This window comes from Poecilia latipinna, unplaced genomic scaffold (genome assembly GCF_001443285.1).
Source record: "Poecilia latipinna isolate Pla-1442-1.1 unplaced genomic scaffold, P_latipinna-1.0 Scaffold2536, whole genome shotgun sequence".
In the NCBI taxonomy this organism is placed as follows: Eukaryota; Metazoa; Chordata; class Actinopteri; order Cyprinodontiformes; family Poeciliidae; genus Poecilia; species Poecilia latipinna.
Window position 1 is genome coordinate 70,874 of NW_015115152.1, and position 13,600 is coordinate 84,473.

Consider the following 13,600-nt stretch of genomic DNA (forward strand, 5'->3'; position numbering starts at 1 on the left):
CCCTAATAACCCCTAATGACCCTAATAACCCATAATAACCCCTAATAACCCCTAATGACCCTAATAACCCATAATAACCCCTAATAACCCCTAATGACCCCTAACTGTGTGGCCCACGCTGGATCAAATTAGCCAGTTTTGACCAAAGGTCAAAAGGTTTCAATCCATTCTCTAACCAAATGAAGCTTTTCAGTCAAAATTAGCTAAAAAAATTCTAACATTAGCTTAAATGCTGTCATTGTCACGTTGGCTCAGGCTGCCATGTTGGTTTACATTAGCTAGAGGTTTGGTGAATAAAGCATAGCTAGAAAGTTTTAGCCACGTTAGCTAAAAAGCTATCGTCATTGGGGCTGTTAGCATGTTGGTTCACATGCAGTGAGTTAAGTTTGGTTTTAAGATAAATTATCTGAAAGCCCAGTGTTAGCCACCATGCTATCATGTCATGCTAGCTACATTAGCTTGTTGGTTGACTTCAATTTTGTGTGTGTGTGTGTGTGTGTGTGTGTGTGTCTTACGGAGCCGTGGCTCGTAGATTTTTGTCCGGATGTATTCTGGTGTCAGTGAGAGTTCCTGCTCCAATCGGACCACTTCCTTCTTTTCGGTCACCATGGCAACAGCTGAGCTGAGAAGGTCTTTGAAGCTCTGCTCGATGTGGTCCAGAACCAGAATCCGGGTCCTGGTCAATCAGACAGGCAGGGTGAGACAGCATGTCCCTGTGAGGACATGAGTGGACGGACGGACGTCCACCTGGTCAGGGTGTGGCTGAGGAGCTCCACAGGAAACTGGGTCAGGTATGTTTCCTGGATGAAGTCAGGCAGGTCGGGGGCGGGGCTTCTGAAGGCGGGGCCGGAGTAGACCACGCCCCCTGACGATGTAAAGGTGGTGTTGCTGTTGTAGAGTTGGTTCAGCGAGGACGCCGCCTGCACACACACACACACACACACACACACACACACACACACACACACACACAGCTTACAGGTGCATCAGAGTCGCTGATGTCACTGGGCTGAGCAGCCAATCAGCTTCACCTCGGTCAGGAGCTTGAGGGCGCTGAAGGAGTAACCGGCTTCTCTGCTGATGGAGTCGCTTCTCGGGTGGAACATCTCTGAGTGGGAGGAAGATTCTGGAAAGACGGAGACGAGGTGAGGCCGGAACGGACCAGTCAAAGTCAGAACCGGCACAGTGAGACTGACCCAGGTCCGAGCCGGTTCTGTTGGACGACACCGAGACGTTGTGCAAGTCCGCTAGACTCTGAGGAGGAGACGGCCAAGAGAGACGTCAGAGAGAGAGACCGGCCCGATGTCCATGCCTGTACGTTTCCATGGTTACCGGTCTGTTTGGATGGCTGAGTTTGAAGAAGGAGCTGACGGCGTTACTGTAGGAGTAAAGCTCCTCCATGAGGACGGCAGGGAGCTGGTCCAGGACGTCCCACTGCTGGGACAGACACGGCCTGATGCTGGACGGGGACGGACAGGGACAATCAGACACCTGGACGTCCTCACTACACTGCAGCTGCTGTCCCACCCGTCCTGGATGTCCCACCTGTCCTAGATGTCCCACCTGTCCTACCTGTCCTGGATGTCCCACCTGTCCCACCCGTCCTCGATGTCCCACCTGTCCTACCCGTCCTGGATGTCCCACCCGTCCCACCTGTCCTGGATGTCCCACCTGTCCTGGATGTCTCACCTGTCCCACCCGTCCCACCTGTCCTGGATGTCCCACCCATCCCACCTGTCCTACCCGTCCCACCTGTCCTACCTGTCCCACCCGTCCTACCTGTCCTGGATGTCCTTCAGCTGCTCCAGAACTTGCTCCAGACACATGTCCAGAAATTCCTCCCTGCTCTCCTGACGCAGCGCCACCAACATGCTCTCCAAAGGCACCATCATCCTCTGGGAAACAGCAAAGCATCATGGGAGGATACCCACAACCCCTGCCCCTCAGGTTGGGGGTCAGAGGTCAGAGGACTCACCTCCACCAGCTGCTTCTGCGTCTTCTTCAACAGCTGCAGCTTTGCCTCCAGCTCTTCTTCTCTCCTCTTCAACCGGCGGCAGTGCGTCTCCCATAGCAACGCGACGGCGCGCATCACCTCAGACACCGACCTGCTGACCCCCAGGACATGTTGGTCCACGCAGTCACTGCACTCCTGAGGACAGGGGACAGTCAGAGGACAGGTGGACAGACAGGGGACAGACAGCGGGAAGCTTTGTGTGACCGACGTCTAAACCAGCCAATCGCTCTTCGTCGTCTCTCTGGCGTTGTCCAATCAGAGGGAGGAGCCGAGAGGACGTGATGTCCTCCAGCTGCTGGTCAGACAGCTGCAGCGCCGCCAGCGCCTCCTGCAGGAAGACGGCTTTAACTGAATCTGGTTTCTGACAGCAGGAACTTCTGGAAGGTTCTGTTAGAGTTCTGGTTCTGGTCGGTCAGATCTCACCTGGCAGCGCTGAGCCTCGGCCCGGCGACGCTGCCAGGCGTCTTCATAGAACCTCTGCAGCTGCTCCCGCATGTCGGCATGGAGACCAGCTGGAGGACAGACAGGAGGACAGAGAGGAGGACAGACGTGAGGACAGACATGAGGACAGACAGAAGGACAGACATGAGGACAGACAGGAGGACAGACAGGAGGACAGACATGAGGACAGACAGGAGGACAGACGTGAGGACAGACAGGAGGACAGACGTGAGGACAGACAGGAGGACAGACATGAGGACAGATAGGAGGACAGACATGAGGACAGACATGAGGACAGACAGGAGGACAGACGTGAGGACAGACAGGAGGACAGATAGGAGGACAGACAGGAGGACAGACGTGAGGACAGACAGGAGGACAGACATGAGGACAGACGTGAGGACAGATAGGAGGACAGACATGAGGACAGACATGAGGACAGACAGGAGGACAGACGTGAGGACAGACAGGAGGACAGATAGGAGGACAGACAGGAGGACAGACATGAGGACAGACATGAGGACAGACAGGAGGACAGACATGAGGACGTGTCTCCAACCCACCAATCTGCTGGTTGACGGCCATCAACTCGTTGAACCAATTAGAAACCAGAGCTGAGGAGCCGGTGGGCGGGACCAGAGAGCTGGAGCACAGAGTGATGGAAGGTGATTGGTGGAGAGAGCAGGGGGCGGAGCCTGTGCTCAGAGACAGGAAGCAGCTTGGTACCAGATCTTGTAGATGACCTCGGAGCGCTGCTGGACCAGAACCTCCTGGTTCTGTAGCATCTGATCCGAGAACAGGTTCCGCTCCTCCTCCCTGCTGCTGCACATGGTTCTGGAACAGAGACGGGCTGAACCAGAACCAGAGGCAGAACCAGGAGTACAAATGGTTCTGACCAAATCTGCTTCAGATCAGAACCAGAACCAGGACAACAATTAGTTCTGACTGCAGTGGGAACAGAACCCAGACCGGTTCTGACCAGTGGATCTGCTTATCATCTGTTAACCCAGTTAAATCTCTGCAGCAGCTGGTTCTGATCATCTCTGGACCTGCCGGGCTTTCGGACCTCCCCTACCTCAGCTCCTCCAGCATCTCCTCCACTCGGCCTTTCCTCCAGCGGTCCAGACTCTCCTCCCAGTGCAGACGGAGGACGAACTCCTGCTGGAGGTTCTGGTCCTGCAGCAGCAGAACCAGCCGGGCCGAGCTGCGCCGGTTGGCCAGCAGAGACTGGTTCAGCATCTGGAGGAGGAAGAGGAGGAGGAGCGTAATGATGAAGTCAGAGGGGACGTGTGGGGACATGCAGACGGTACCATGGCCTTGGAGTGGATCAGTCGGTGGACGTCGGGTGGAGACAGGAAACTGATCTGCTGCAGGAGGTGGAGCTGCTTCTTCAGAATCTTTTTGATCTGAAGATGGAGTAGAGACAGAAGAAGAAGAATCACCATCATCATCATCATCAGCAGCACCAAACAACCACCTGATGCTCTGACTGAAGGTCCAGTCAGGAATGTCCTGACTGGTTTCAGGTGGACATTCATTCCTCTTGGTGGAGGTGGAGGCGCTCCACCCAGAGGGTTCCAGCTGCAGCTGCACAACTACAAAACACGACCCATGGACCGGGCTGGGGGACGTGGACCTGAGGGACAGGGACCGGGCTGGGGGACATGGACCTGAGGGACAGGGACTGGAGGGACGTGGACCGGGCTGAGGGACGTGGACCGGGCTGAGGGACGTGGACCGGGCTGAGGGACAGGGACTGGAGGGACGTGGACTGGGCTGAGGGACGTGAAGCGGTTAGTGTCAGATTGGTACCATTTTGGTTCAGAGGATCTTTTTATTTGTTTCATTTATTTATAAATCAATTATTCTATTTTCTGCTTGTTTATCTGTGTTATTGAATCTCCATTTGATTAATTATCATCCTGATTTATCTATTTTTTAAAGGTTTTGTTGGCTCTAGTGGCCTTTATTAGAAACTAGTTTGACAGGAAAGAGGAGGAAGACATGCAGCAAATGTCGCCAGGCCGGGAATCGAACCTGCGGCCACCGGGACGAGGACCAAGGCCTCAGTAAGTGGGTTGTGTTTTGCCTCTGCGCCACCACAGGACCCCATGATTTCTCTGTTTGTTTCCTGCAGCCTGGTATCACTGGCTCCCCCTTGTGGAGGAGACCTGACCTGCAGGTCACACAGGAACTGTTCATCTGAAAGCGTGAACTCTGACCTCCAGGCTCCTGCCGTCATCACAGCTCTTCAGCTTCTGCTGCATCTCTGAGACCTGGCTCTTCTTCTGCCTCATCTCCTCATCCGCCTCCTCCCAGAGGCTGTGCAGGCACTGACACACCCACACACACCCACACACACACACACACACATTACTAACAATAGTCCAAGCTTTTCCTGAGATTAATCAGCTTCCCTACACAAGAAGCCAGATGATGGACCAGTGGACTAGAAAATCTAACTTGTGAATATTTCAGCTCTGTTTAATGCAGTTGCTCCGCAGGCAGATCGGCTCAAGTGCAAGAAATAAAACTTATTAGTTAAGATCCCTCTACTTTTCTCAATCCAGCTTCCCATGGATTGAGCCTAATGAGACGTCAGCCTAATGATCTGACGTGTCATTAGGCTGTTTGACCAGCAGGGGGCACCAGGTTCCTGTAAGACAGGCTGCAGTGGGGACATGTCCTCGAGGACTGGAGTCCTTCAGTGTGGCTCAGTATTCACACCTCCAGACTGACAGGCTTCTGTCCAATCCTGTCCCTCAGGATGTCCAATCTGAGGTCCACCTCCCCCAGAGAGGACACCAGCTGCTCACAGATGGACCTCACCTCCAGCTCACACACCTGACAGAGAGACACCATCAGTTCACCCATCATTTATTCCATCCATCCACGTGGTTGTCATGGTAATGAAGCAGCTACCTGGGACAGGTGGTGCAGCTCCGCCTCCTGCTGCCTCAGCGCTTCATCATGCTTCTTCTTCCTCCTCTTCATCAGTTTGTCAATGATCCCGGAGCTGGACCTGTCGATCACTGAGGATCAGAACCGTGATGTCACCACCAGCTAAGACCAACTTAAACTAATCAAACTCCAAAAGTCCTGGTGATAATATTCATTTTCAGTTTTTAACCTAAAACTGTGAACAGAAATGAGTCAAAAATACTGAAAGCTGAAATAATCGATCAGAAATCTGAAACACTGTGTTTGGTTTCTGTTTCTTCCTCACATGCTTTAATCTCTGAGCTGAACAATAACTAGAACATTTCTGAAGAAATTTAAAGGGGCCTGTCAAAGTGTGCCCGTCTGTTGGACCCAGGGCTCTGATGCTAAAAATCAGCATCAATGCTAAAGTAAGCTATACTGTGGTCAATAGCATGTGGAGAGTCACACGCATGTTGACTAACATCCACTCGGTATGCAAAAGTTGTTGTATGAGCTAAAATTCACCAAAATGCTAATGTTAGCCTAAATGTTGTCAGTAGCATGTGGGGCATCACTAGCTTGTTGTCTTACCTTGACTTGCTCCATTCAGTAGGCTAAACAAAGGTAATAAAAAAATAGCTAAAATGCTAATTTTAGGGAAAATGCTAATGCTAATACACTATCCTGCTCAGCAAGGGCTGATGTGCCCTGCTAATGTTAGCTCAAATGCTACTTTTAGTGTGTGTGTGTTCTCACTAGCATTTTGATCTACTAGCATGTTGACGCTACCTTGAGAATGTCTTCTATCACAAGCATGAAGTCTTTGTTCTGAGCCAATATCCCGTTATAGTCATTTGGCAGTTTAATATGTAGAAAGTAGGTAAGTGACGATAAGGCTTTTATTTTGAAATTTTCAGTAAACTTAATTCTAGAAGGCCACAATAACCCCATGTGGCTGCGCTGCATTATTGCAACCCAGAAATCCACTCCGTCTCTCACTGCAGTTATCAACAGTTACTCTCTGATTTTCGTCAGTTGGACATTTTGCTGTTTTTCTGTGATTACGTCGCCATTTTTACTGCAACAATAACCCGGATGCCGAGATGGAGCCGCACGATTAACGATGACGGAAGGTGAAGAAGAGTTCCTCCATGCAGCGCTGTGACAGGAAGCAAACCTGATTTATGTCATTCATAAACATCAAACCATCAGCTGCTGGTACCGACCCAGACGGTCAGGAAGCCGGATGACGTCAACGGAGCCATCGACTTCATCAGACCTCTGCTGCCACCTGCTGGTGGAAGAACAACCCCTGAGTTACACCTGGACACGTTAGTCCTGAGGGGACAGGCAGGACCCCTGAGGGCCTGTGTGTGTGTGTGTGTGTGTGTGTGTGTGTGTGTCCACCTGCTGCTGTCAGGTGTCTTGCTGTCCACCGGGGACAGACTGCCTGTCCTCTGGACCCTGCGTCCTGCCAGCAGGGATCTGGACAGCTGCGCCTGAAACGTGAGAGACAGCGGGTGTCTTCAGCAGCTCAGATGGGACAGAAATGTCCTCCTGGAGCACAACTGAGACATCGGAGGGATCCGAACGGACCGGTTCTGACCCAGACTCGGTTCGACCCACCTGTGCGTCGAACAGCTGCCGGTAAACCTTCCCGCCGGGAATCGCTCGGTTCGCACTCATCCTGCCCCGGGTCTGGAGCCTCCAGCCGGGTCAGGGTTCCCCGGACAGTAGGAGGAAGAAGATCCGGGGGAAAGAGGCTGCTGGGCGGCGTCAAACGGCGCTCAGCGTCGGTGTCGGTTCGTTTGTCTGGTTCTTTAATCTGTTTCTCTGTCCGTCGGTCCGGTTCTGTTTAACGGCTCTTTGTGGTTTACTGTCACTATGGCAACGCGGGACGTTCACGGACCCCTGAGGGAGTCGTTTATTTTGTCTTCAAATATATTTATCGGGTATTTTAAACCTTCAACACCAATCCTGAATAGTTTATGCTCAGCAACAGGCTGTCGCTGTAATATGAAGTACACCCTGGTTTATTGGAAATAAACAGTAAATGACCCACATTTATTGCCGTAAATGTAGCATTTAAAGCTACACTGCAGACTTATGGCTCTGATGGAGGTTTTCCTGTTTGACCAGGAAACATTTCAGAACCAACAAAAGTTCTGGTTTCAGATGTTTTATTGATTTAAGAAAATCAGAACCTGTATTTTTCTTATTTGATCTGATGATCAGCGAGTTGGTTCAGTTCGGTTTAGGAAATATCATTTAATATCAGTCAAGCTGCTTCTTCTCTGGAAAAAATGAAATGAAATCAGAAATCGAGCCGAATTTCATCAATATCAACTCTGGTGATCTGACTTATCACGACATTTAATTTCGTTTTGGGATAAATAAAACATTTTTGAATTTGAGTTAAAATAACAAAGCTTGTACACAAACAAGAGGTCTCACTCTCACTCAATTCAAATTACAGATCGGTCAACTATTTTATTACAGGTAAATGTTTTCTGACGGGAAAATCCTTTATTTTATTTTTATTTTTTTCTGAATGTATAAAATGTGAAGGCGCTGGTTGTCATGAAATGAGCCAGAAAATGTTTCAGGAAAAATCAAACATCTTGTCTCATTGTGCTCAGAAATATTTTGTACTTCAGAACATTAAATATAATCTAAAAGATGAATGTGAGTTTCTGCCTGTTTGCAGAACTCAGCTGTGGAATAATGGCAGAAATTAAATGATGTAATTCATTATTTGTTCTTAAAATGATTATATCACAATAGATGTTCAATACACTACTGAATGTTTAGGACAAAAGTAAAAAAAGTTTATTTTTGTTATTTTATCTTTTTTAACATCACAGATCATTTGTTAAAGGCTGCAGATTTAGAGTTGGACATATTGGCACAATGCTTATAGCTTATTGATCAGTTATTGATTGTTCCTGGACCATCACACACACACACACACAGGTTTGTTTTGTTAGCATTGAGGCATCCACTCTGAATTAATAACTCATATTAATTCAGATTCTTCAGTTGTTTCTCCAGATATTTATTTTCTGTTATGCTGCTCCTTGGTGGTTACCATAGTAACCAGTATCAGCTGTTTTCTTTTCAAGTATTTTATTTTAATATATATTTTAGAAAAAAACAATAGTAATTCTGCTGTGTTTGTTTCTGTCGTCCATGTTAGCTGCTGCCCCCTGCTGGTCGGAGTCTGTGTTTTTTTATTCCGTTTTATCTGAACTGGAGGCAGAAGCTGACAGACGTCAACCACCAACTCGATTTCCTGTTTGTCAGAATAAAAGCAGTCTGAACACAACAGACAGTCAATATGAGCAGTTTAATCTGTAGACGGATTTTAGTCAAAACAAGAGATGAGCATCAATGGAAAATATTTTGATGAAAACTTTACTACCGAGACCAGATAACACGGTTCTGTTTACTGGAGGAACGACTAGAGCTGTACAGCTGGGATTATTTTGTGTAAGAAATAAAAAATGTGATAAATATGATTTATAAATATGTTAAAATATTTGGTCTCCGTCTTTAATTCGAGCTGACAGTGTCCTCTGTCTTCATGTCCTTATAATAAACCTTCACTTCAGAATGACAAGTTTTATTTTCTTAAAGGCTGAAAGTGAAAAAAAAAAATCTTGATTTAGTCCAAAAGTGAAACATTTTCAGATTTTTTAAAATCATAAATTTAAACTCAAATCCTGGACAAAAAGCTGAAAATGTTAAAACCAGAAAATTTTAAATCATTTTTGTTCAATAAGTTTGTCTCGTTTTTCTGTCTCTATCAACCCGACCTGCTGAGGAAACCAGCAGGTGAGCTTAGTGTGGCGTTGCCATGGCGATACCTGAAGCTGATCAGGAGAGAAAATCCACAAACCAGAATTTATTGATTTAAACATCGACAGCAAAACAGAGGGAGAGACATCTGGACCAGAACCGGGTCAGAACCAGAACCGGGTCAGAACCAGAACCAGGTTCTGTTTGCTCCTTTAGCTCTCAGTGAGGAGAAACAGAATAAATATGAAACAAGAGCAGAAAAGATTTACTTATATTTAACAATCCTAATTATTCATTGTTCTAATTTCTCCTCTGATCAAAACATGAAAACTCGTCGCTGCAGTTGACCTCTGACCTTTCAGCTTCATTTTAAAGCAAACTGCAGCTTGGCCTTAATTTGATCAGAAACCGGAAATAAAAGTTCAACAGATTCAGAGTTATGAAAATATTCTGAGTTATGACGAGCCAAACATTTCTGGTGGCTCTGCTTCGCTCGGCGCATCATCATCATCATCATCATCATCATCAGCGCTGGAGCGCAGACAGGAAACGGAAAAACAAGGAGGAGAAGAAGTTCCCATTTCATGCACGACTTTCGTCCTTTTACAAAAAAAGTTTTAAAACTTATTTCCATATCCCTGGGAGCGAAGCTTCGTGAGGCGGTTACCACGGTAACGCCACAGTTTCCGCCTCTGTACCTGCGGTTACCACGGTAACGCCACAGTTTCCGCCTCTGTACCTGCGGTTACCACGGTAACGCCACAGTTTCCGCCTCTGTACCTGGTTTTCCTCCGGAACAGAAACGTCAGAAAAGGGAAAAATCTCTCGACTTCCTGCGAGTCCAAACAAACGAAATGATTCCAGAGGTTTTGGTGCTTTTCTTCTTTTCTCCCTGATTTCTCTCCAGAACCAGAACCAGGTCGGGTTTCATTCCCGACCTCTGGGTGGCGCTGCAGAGCCCAGCCGCCTGAAACCAAACAGGAAGTGGGACGGGATGAGTTCTGACGCGTTCACAGTGTTCAGGAAGGTTCTGGACGAGCCGTCCAACGGCCGACATCATGGCTTCTGCTGACTGATGAGGTGGGGGTCAAGGGTCACGGGTCAGAACCAGGGTTTGGAGGTTGGGATCACATGGACCTGCAGGGTGGTCGTCCACCAGCAGGGGGCGCCGTCAGGCAGATTTATTGCTGTTAAGGTTTAGCTTTAGGTCTGGAGATAAATGGGGTTGTTGGTTTCTGAAGAGAAACTGATTGGCCGTTTGGGCTCCATGGCGACGCAGCTGAAGCGATTAGCGAACCCAGAACCGCCATTACTAAAATTCCTCAGGGTAAATGATCTGCCTGGACGTTTCGTTAGTTAGCTCAGCGCTCTCACTGAAGATGAAAACAGAACCTAAAAACTGAGCTGTGGTCTTTGCTGGTTTATTACTAAATTAAGTACAATTTCATATTTTTGTATAATTTTGTCCAGGTTAATTTAAAAATTGAGCTATTATTGTTACAGTTTAATTCTCTAAACTTCAGTAAAGTAACAGTCAGGATGCGCAGATATGAAAAACTGGGCCGATATTCAATATTAATATCAAATTATCACATTTTTATTGGATTAATGGTCAGAATAATCGATAGAATACTGGATCACTAAAACAATCGCCAGCCGTAACGCAGAGTGATGTCACAAAGCCCAGGGCGGCCATCTTGTTTGACCAGTGTGTTGATTTGGGCCGTGAGCCCGGGTCAACGCGACCAGAATATCAGATATTGATTATTGGGTTTTCATTGGTTCCCATGTGATCCCAGCAGAGAGGAGACCGGTTCTGATCCGACAGGAAGCGGGCCTGAGGCAGGTCATACAGGGTCAGAGGTCACGTGGAAGGCCAGCGTGACGCTGTGTTGGGGTCAGAGGTCACCGGCGCTGCGGGCTGAAGACGGGGAAGGCCAGCGTGACGTTGAGCGAGTCGTTGTGCTGGACCAGCGATGTGTGCTGGTAGTGCAGAACCAGCTCCTTCAGCGACCCGTACAGGTTGTACGGCTCGGCGAACCCGAAGCCGGTGCCGGTCTTGTTGATGACGCAGTGCTTGACCTCGCCGTCCACCCTGAGGGGAGAGAGAGAGAGGTGAGGGAGGGAGCCTGAAGCCCACAGGTGGGTGAGCAGGTGGGGGCGGGGCTTACACCACGGAGCAGGCGTAGCAGCCCGGCTTGCTGCTGTCCCGGACCAGGAAGGTTCCGTCCCGCTTGCCGCGCAGCAGGCCCTCGGCCTGCAGCCGGTTCATGTTCCCCAGACGCCACAGCCGCTCGTCGTGGTGAGGAAGGTCCTCCTCATCCTCCACCGTGCTGTACTCACTGCGGACAGCGGCAGGACGGGTCGTCATGGAAACGCCATAAACAGCATCTCAGTGTCCAGTTCATCATCCTCCAGTCTCATCAAAACATTTTTCTGACAGTAATATTTCTGTTGCTACGGGCAACAGCCGATCTGGCTAACAAATGCTCAGCTTCTGAACTCCTAGAGGAACTCCCAGAGGCTAAGGCTGAGGCTAAAGCTAAGGTTAAGGCTAAGGCTGAGGTTAAAGCTAAGGCTGAAGCTGAGGCTAAAGCTAAGGCTGAGGCTAAGGCTGAAGCTAAAGTTGAGGTTGAGGCTAATGCTAAGGCTGAGGCCAAACCTTGTAGTTAATGTCCTACCAGCTCATTTATCTGTGTTTAAACCCAAATGTTTGGTGTCTTTGTTAGTTAACATCTGTTTTTCTAACTCTTGCTGGTTCTTCTTCTCTGGCCTAAAAAGAGTCAGAGTGTCCCTAATGGTCGGGTCGGGTCAGAACTCACTCCTCGGTGGTCTCGTTCTTCATTTCCAGCCACTCGTTCAGCTTCCTCTGCCGGACTCCTTTCTGGGTCAGCCACCTGCAACAAACACACGGCTGTTAGAGCCGACTTCCTGCTGGCCGCCGCGCTTCCTGTCTGGGGGCGGGGCTTACATCAGGTACTGGTCCCGGGTCTTGCGGAGCTGGATCAGGTCCGGTTTGATGCTGTTCATCTTCTTGTCGATCTCCCGGTTGTCGGCCGCCTGCTTCTTCAGGTCCACCTCCAGGTGGCGCTTGCTGTCCACGATTTCACTGATCCGAGACTTCAGCTTGTCGTAGTTCTCCATGATCCTTCAGGGAGAATTTGTGAACTTATATTAACCATTATCAAAGCTTGAAACGAATTTAAATATCATGAAACTGTATTTTATTTTGAAAAACCAACACAGGAAGGTGGTTCCTTCCTGTCCAGCCGAGGAGGATGCTGATCAGCATCATACTGGGCTGTATCGGCTGTTTACGTGCTTTTATTTTGGTACAATAAGTTTCATGTTCGAGATGTAGCACTAACTTCACTCTGGCGTTGGGATAAAATGCTTTGGAGACGAAAACGTCCGCCGTAAAGAGACCAGTGGACAACCACGGCAGGACGACGTATAAGAGACGATGGACACCGATATGATCGCAGGAATATTTTACAGGTTTAGAACCGAATCGTTCAAACTGAATTCATCAGCTCTTCCAGCTGATTCTGTAGCCATGGCAACCCAGCCTCCAGTGCATGTGTGTGCTGCAGGTGGTTGCCGTGGTAACTGCCCACCTCTGGATCTCCTTGTCGTTGCCCTCGCGGCGGAACTTGTCGATGTACTCCTTGCTGAAGCGCTCCTGCGTCTGGCACTGCTCCTCGAAGATCTTGATGGTCTCGTTGAAGGCCTCGATGGCGGTGCGCTTCATCTGGATCTCCTGGGGGGGCAGAGGGGTCAGACACTGCGCTCAGCGGCGGCTGCGCGGCGTCCCGCCGGCCGTACCTGCGACGTTCTGGTGTACTCCTCGTACAGCCGGTCGTACTCGCGGTTCTTCTCCTGGTACTGCAGGTGGTACTCGTGCAGCTTCTTGCCCACGGCCTCCACGCTGTCCTCCTTCACCACCTGGTCCTGAGGGGCGACACGACCGGCCAATCAGAGGGGCCGCGGCGCCGCGGGCCGCAGGGCGGCCGGGGACACCTACCTGCTGGTGCTTGGACACCGGGTAGAGCAGCTTGACGTCCAGCTTGGGGTTGTACTGGGCCAGAGACTCGTGGCGGTAGTGGTTGATGAGCTCCACCACCGAGCTGAAGGTCAGCGGGTCAGAGAAGCCGTACTTCCCCTCCCGATGGAAGATCTTGATCAGCTTGTTGTTGCCTCCCTTCCTGCAGGCAGAACCAGAATGTTTACCGTCCCAGCAGCAGGGGGCGCCACCGAGAACGTTTCAGCAACAGACAGTTCAAAGAGTCATAAATACACAAAAAGCACTGAAACATTTCATCAGCATGATGATCGATGTTTCACTTATTACGTTTCAAATCATTTAGTCTGGACCGAGATCAGCTCAGAAAAACTCCAGAATCTAAACCACAACCAGGATTCATG

The 13,600-nt window shown here is 49.3% G+C and overlaps 2 protein-coding genes across 2 annotated transcripts in view; both read right to left on the reverse strand.

The window, feature by feature from the left end:
• Positions 1–7,440, reverse strand: part of LOC106938217 (uncharacterized) — a 21,322-nt gene extending 13,882 nt beyond the window's left edge. The window contains exons 1-19 of the mRNA XM_015020130.1: positions 7,004–7,440; positions 6,785–6,876; positions 6,604–6,668; positions 5,378–5,487; positions 5,183–5,299; positions 4,678–4,788; positions 3,766–3,861; positions 3,531–3,694; positions 3,182–3,289; positions 3,019–3,098; positions 2,438–2,526; positions 2,223–2,342; positions 1,976–2,149; positions 1,780–1,895; positions 1,333–1,459; positions 1,197–1,254; positions 1,032–1,126; positions 748–920; positions 516–676 (exon numbers count right to left, since the gene is read on the reverse strand). Coding sequence (XP_014875616.1) covers positions 516–676; positions 748–920; positions 1,032–1,126; positions 1,197–1,254; positions 1,333–1,459; positions 1,780–1,895; positions 1,976–2,149; positions 2,223–2,342; positions 2,438–2,526; positions 3,019–3,098; positions 3,182–3,289; positions 3,531–3,694; positions 3,766–3,861; positions 4,678–4,788; positions 5,183–5,299; positions 5,378–5,487; positions 6,604–6,668; positions 6,785–6,876; positions 7,004–7,063 — 2,116 coding nt within the window. The 5' untranslated portion in view covers positions 7,064–7,440. The remainder of the gene's footprint in view (positions 1–515; positions 677–747; positions 921–1,031; positions 1,127–1,196; positions 1,255–1,332; positions 1,460–1,779; positions 1,896–1,975; positions 2,150–2,222; positions 2,343–2,437; positions 2,527–3,018; positions 3,099–3,181; positions 3,290–3,530; positions 3,695–3,765; positions 3,862–4,677; positions 4,789–5,182; positions 5,300–5,377; positions 5,488–6,603; positions 6,669–6,784; positions 6,877–7,003) is intronic.
• Positions 7,441–9,266: 1,826 nt separating this feature from the next.
• On the reverse strand, positions 9,267–13,439 carry LOC106938218 (phosphatidylinositol 3-kinase regulatory subunit alpha-like; the record flags this gene model as incomplete). Its single annotated transcript, XM_015020131.1, has 7 exons — positions 9,267–11,270; positions 11,347–11,517; positions 11,998–12,072; positions 12,147–12,323; positions 12,793–12,935; positions 13,001–13,126; positions 13,200–13,439. Coding segments are annotated over 7 exons (1,122 nt in total), but the record flags the coding sequence as incomplete, so codon positions are not given.
• Between the last annotated feature and the right edge of the window lie 161 nt (positions 13,440–13,600).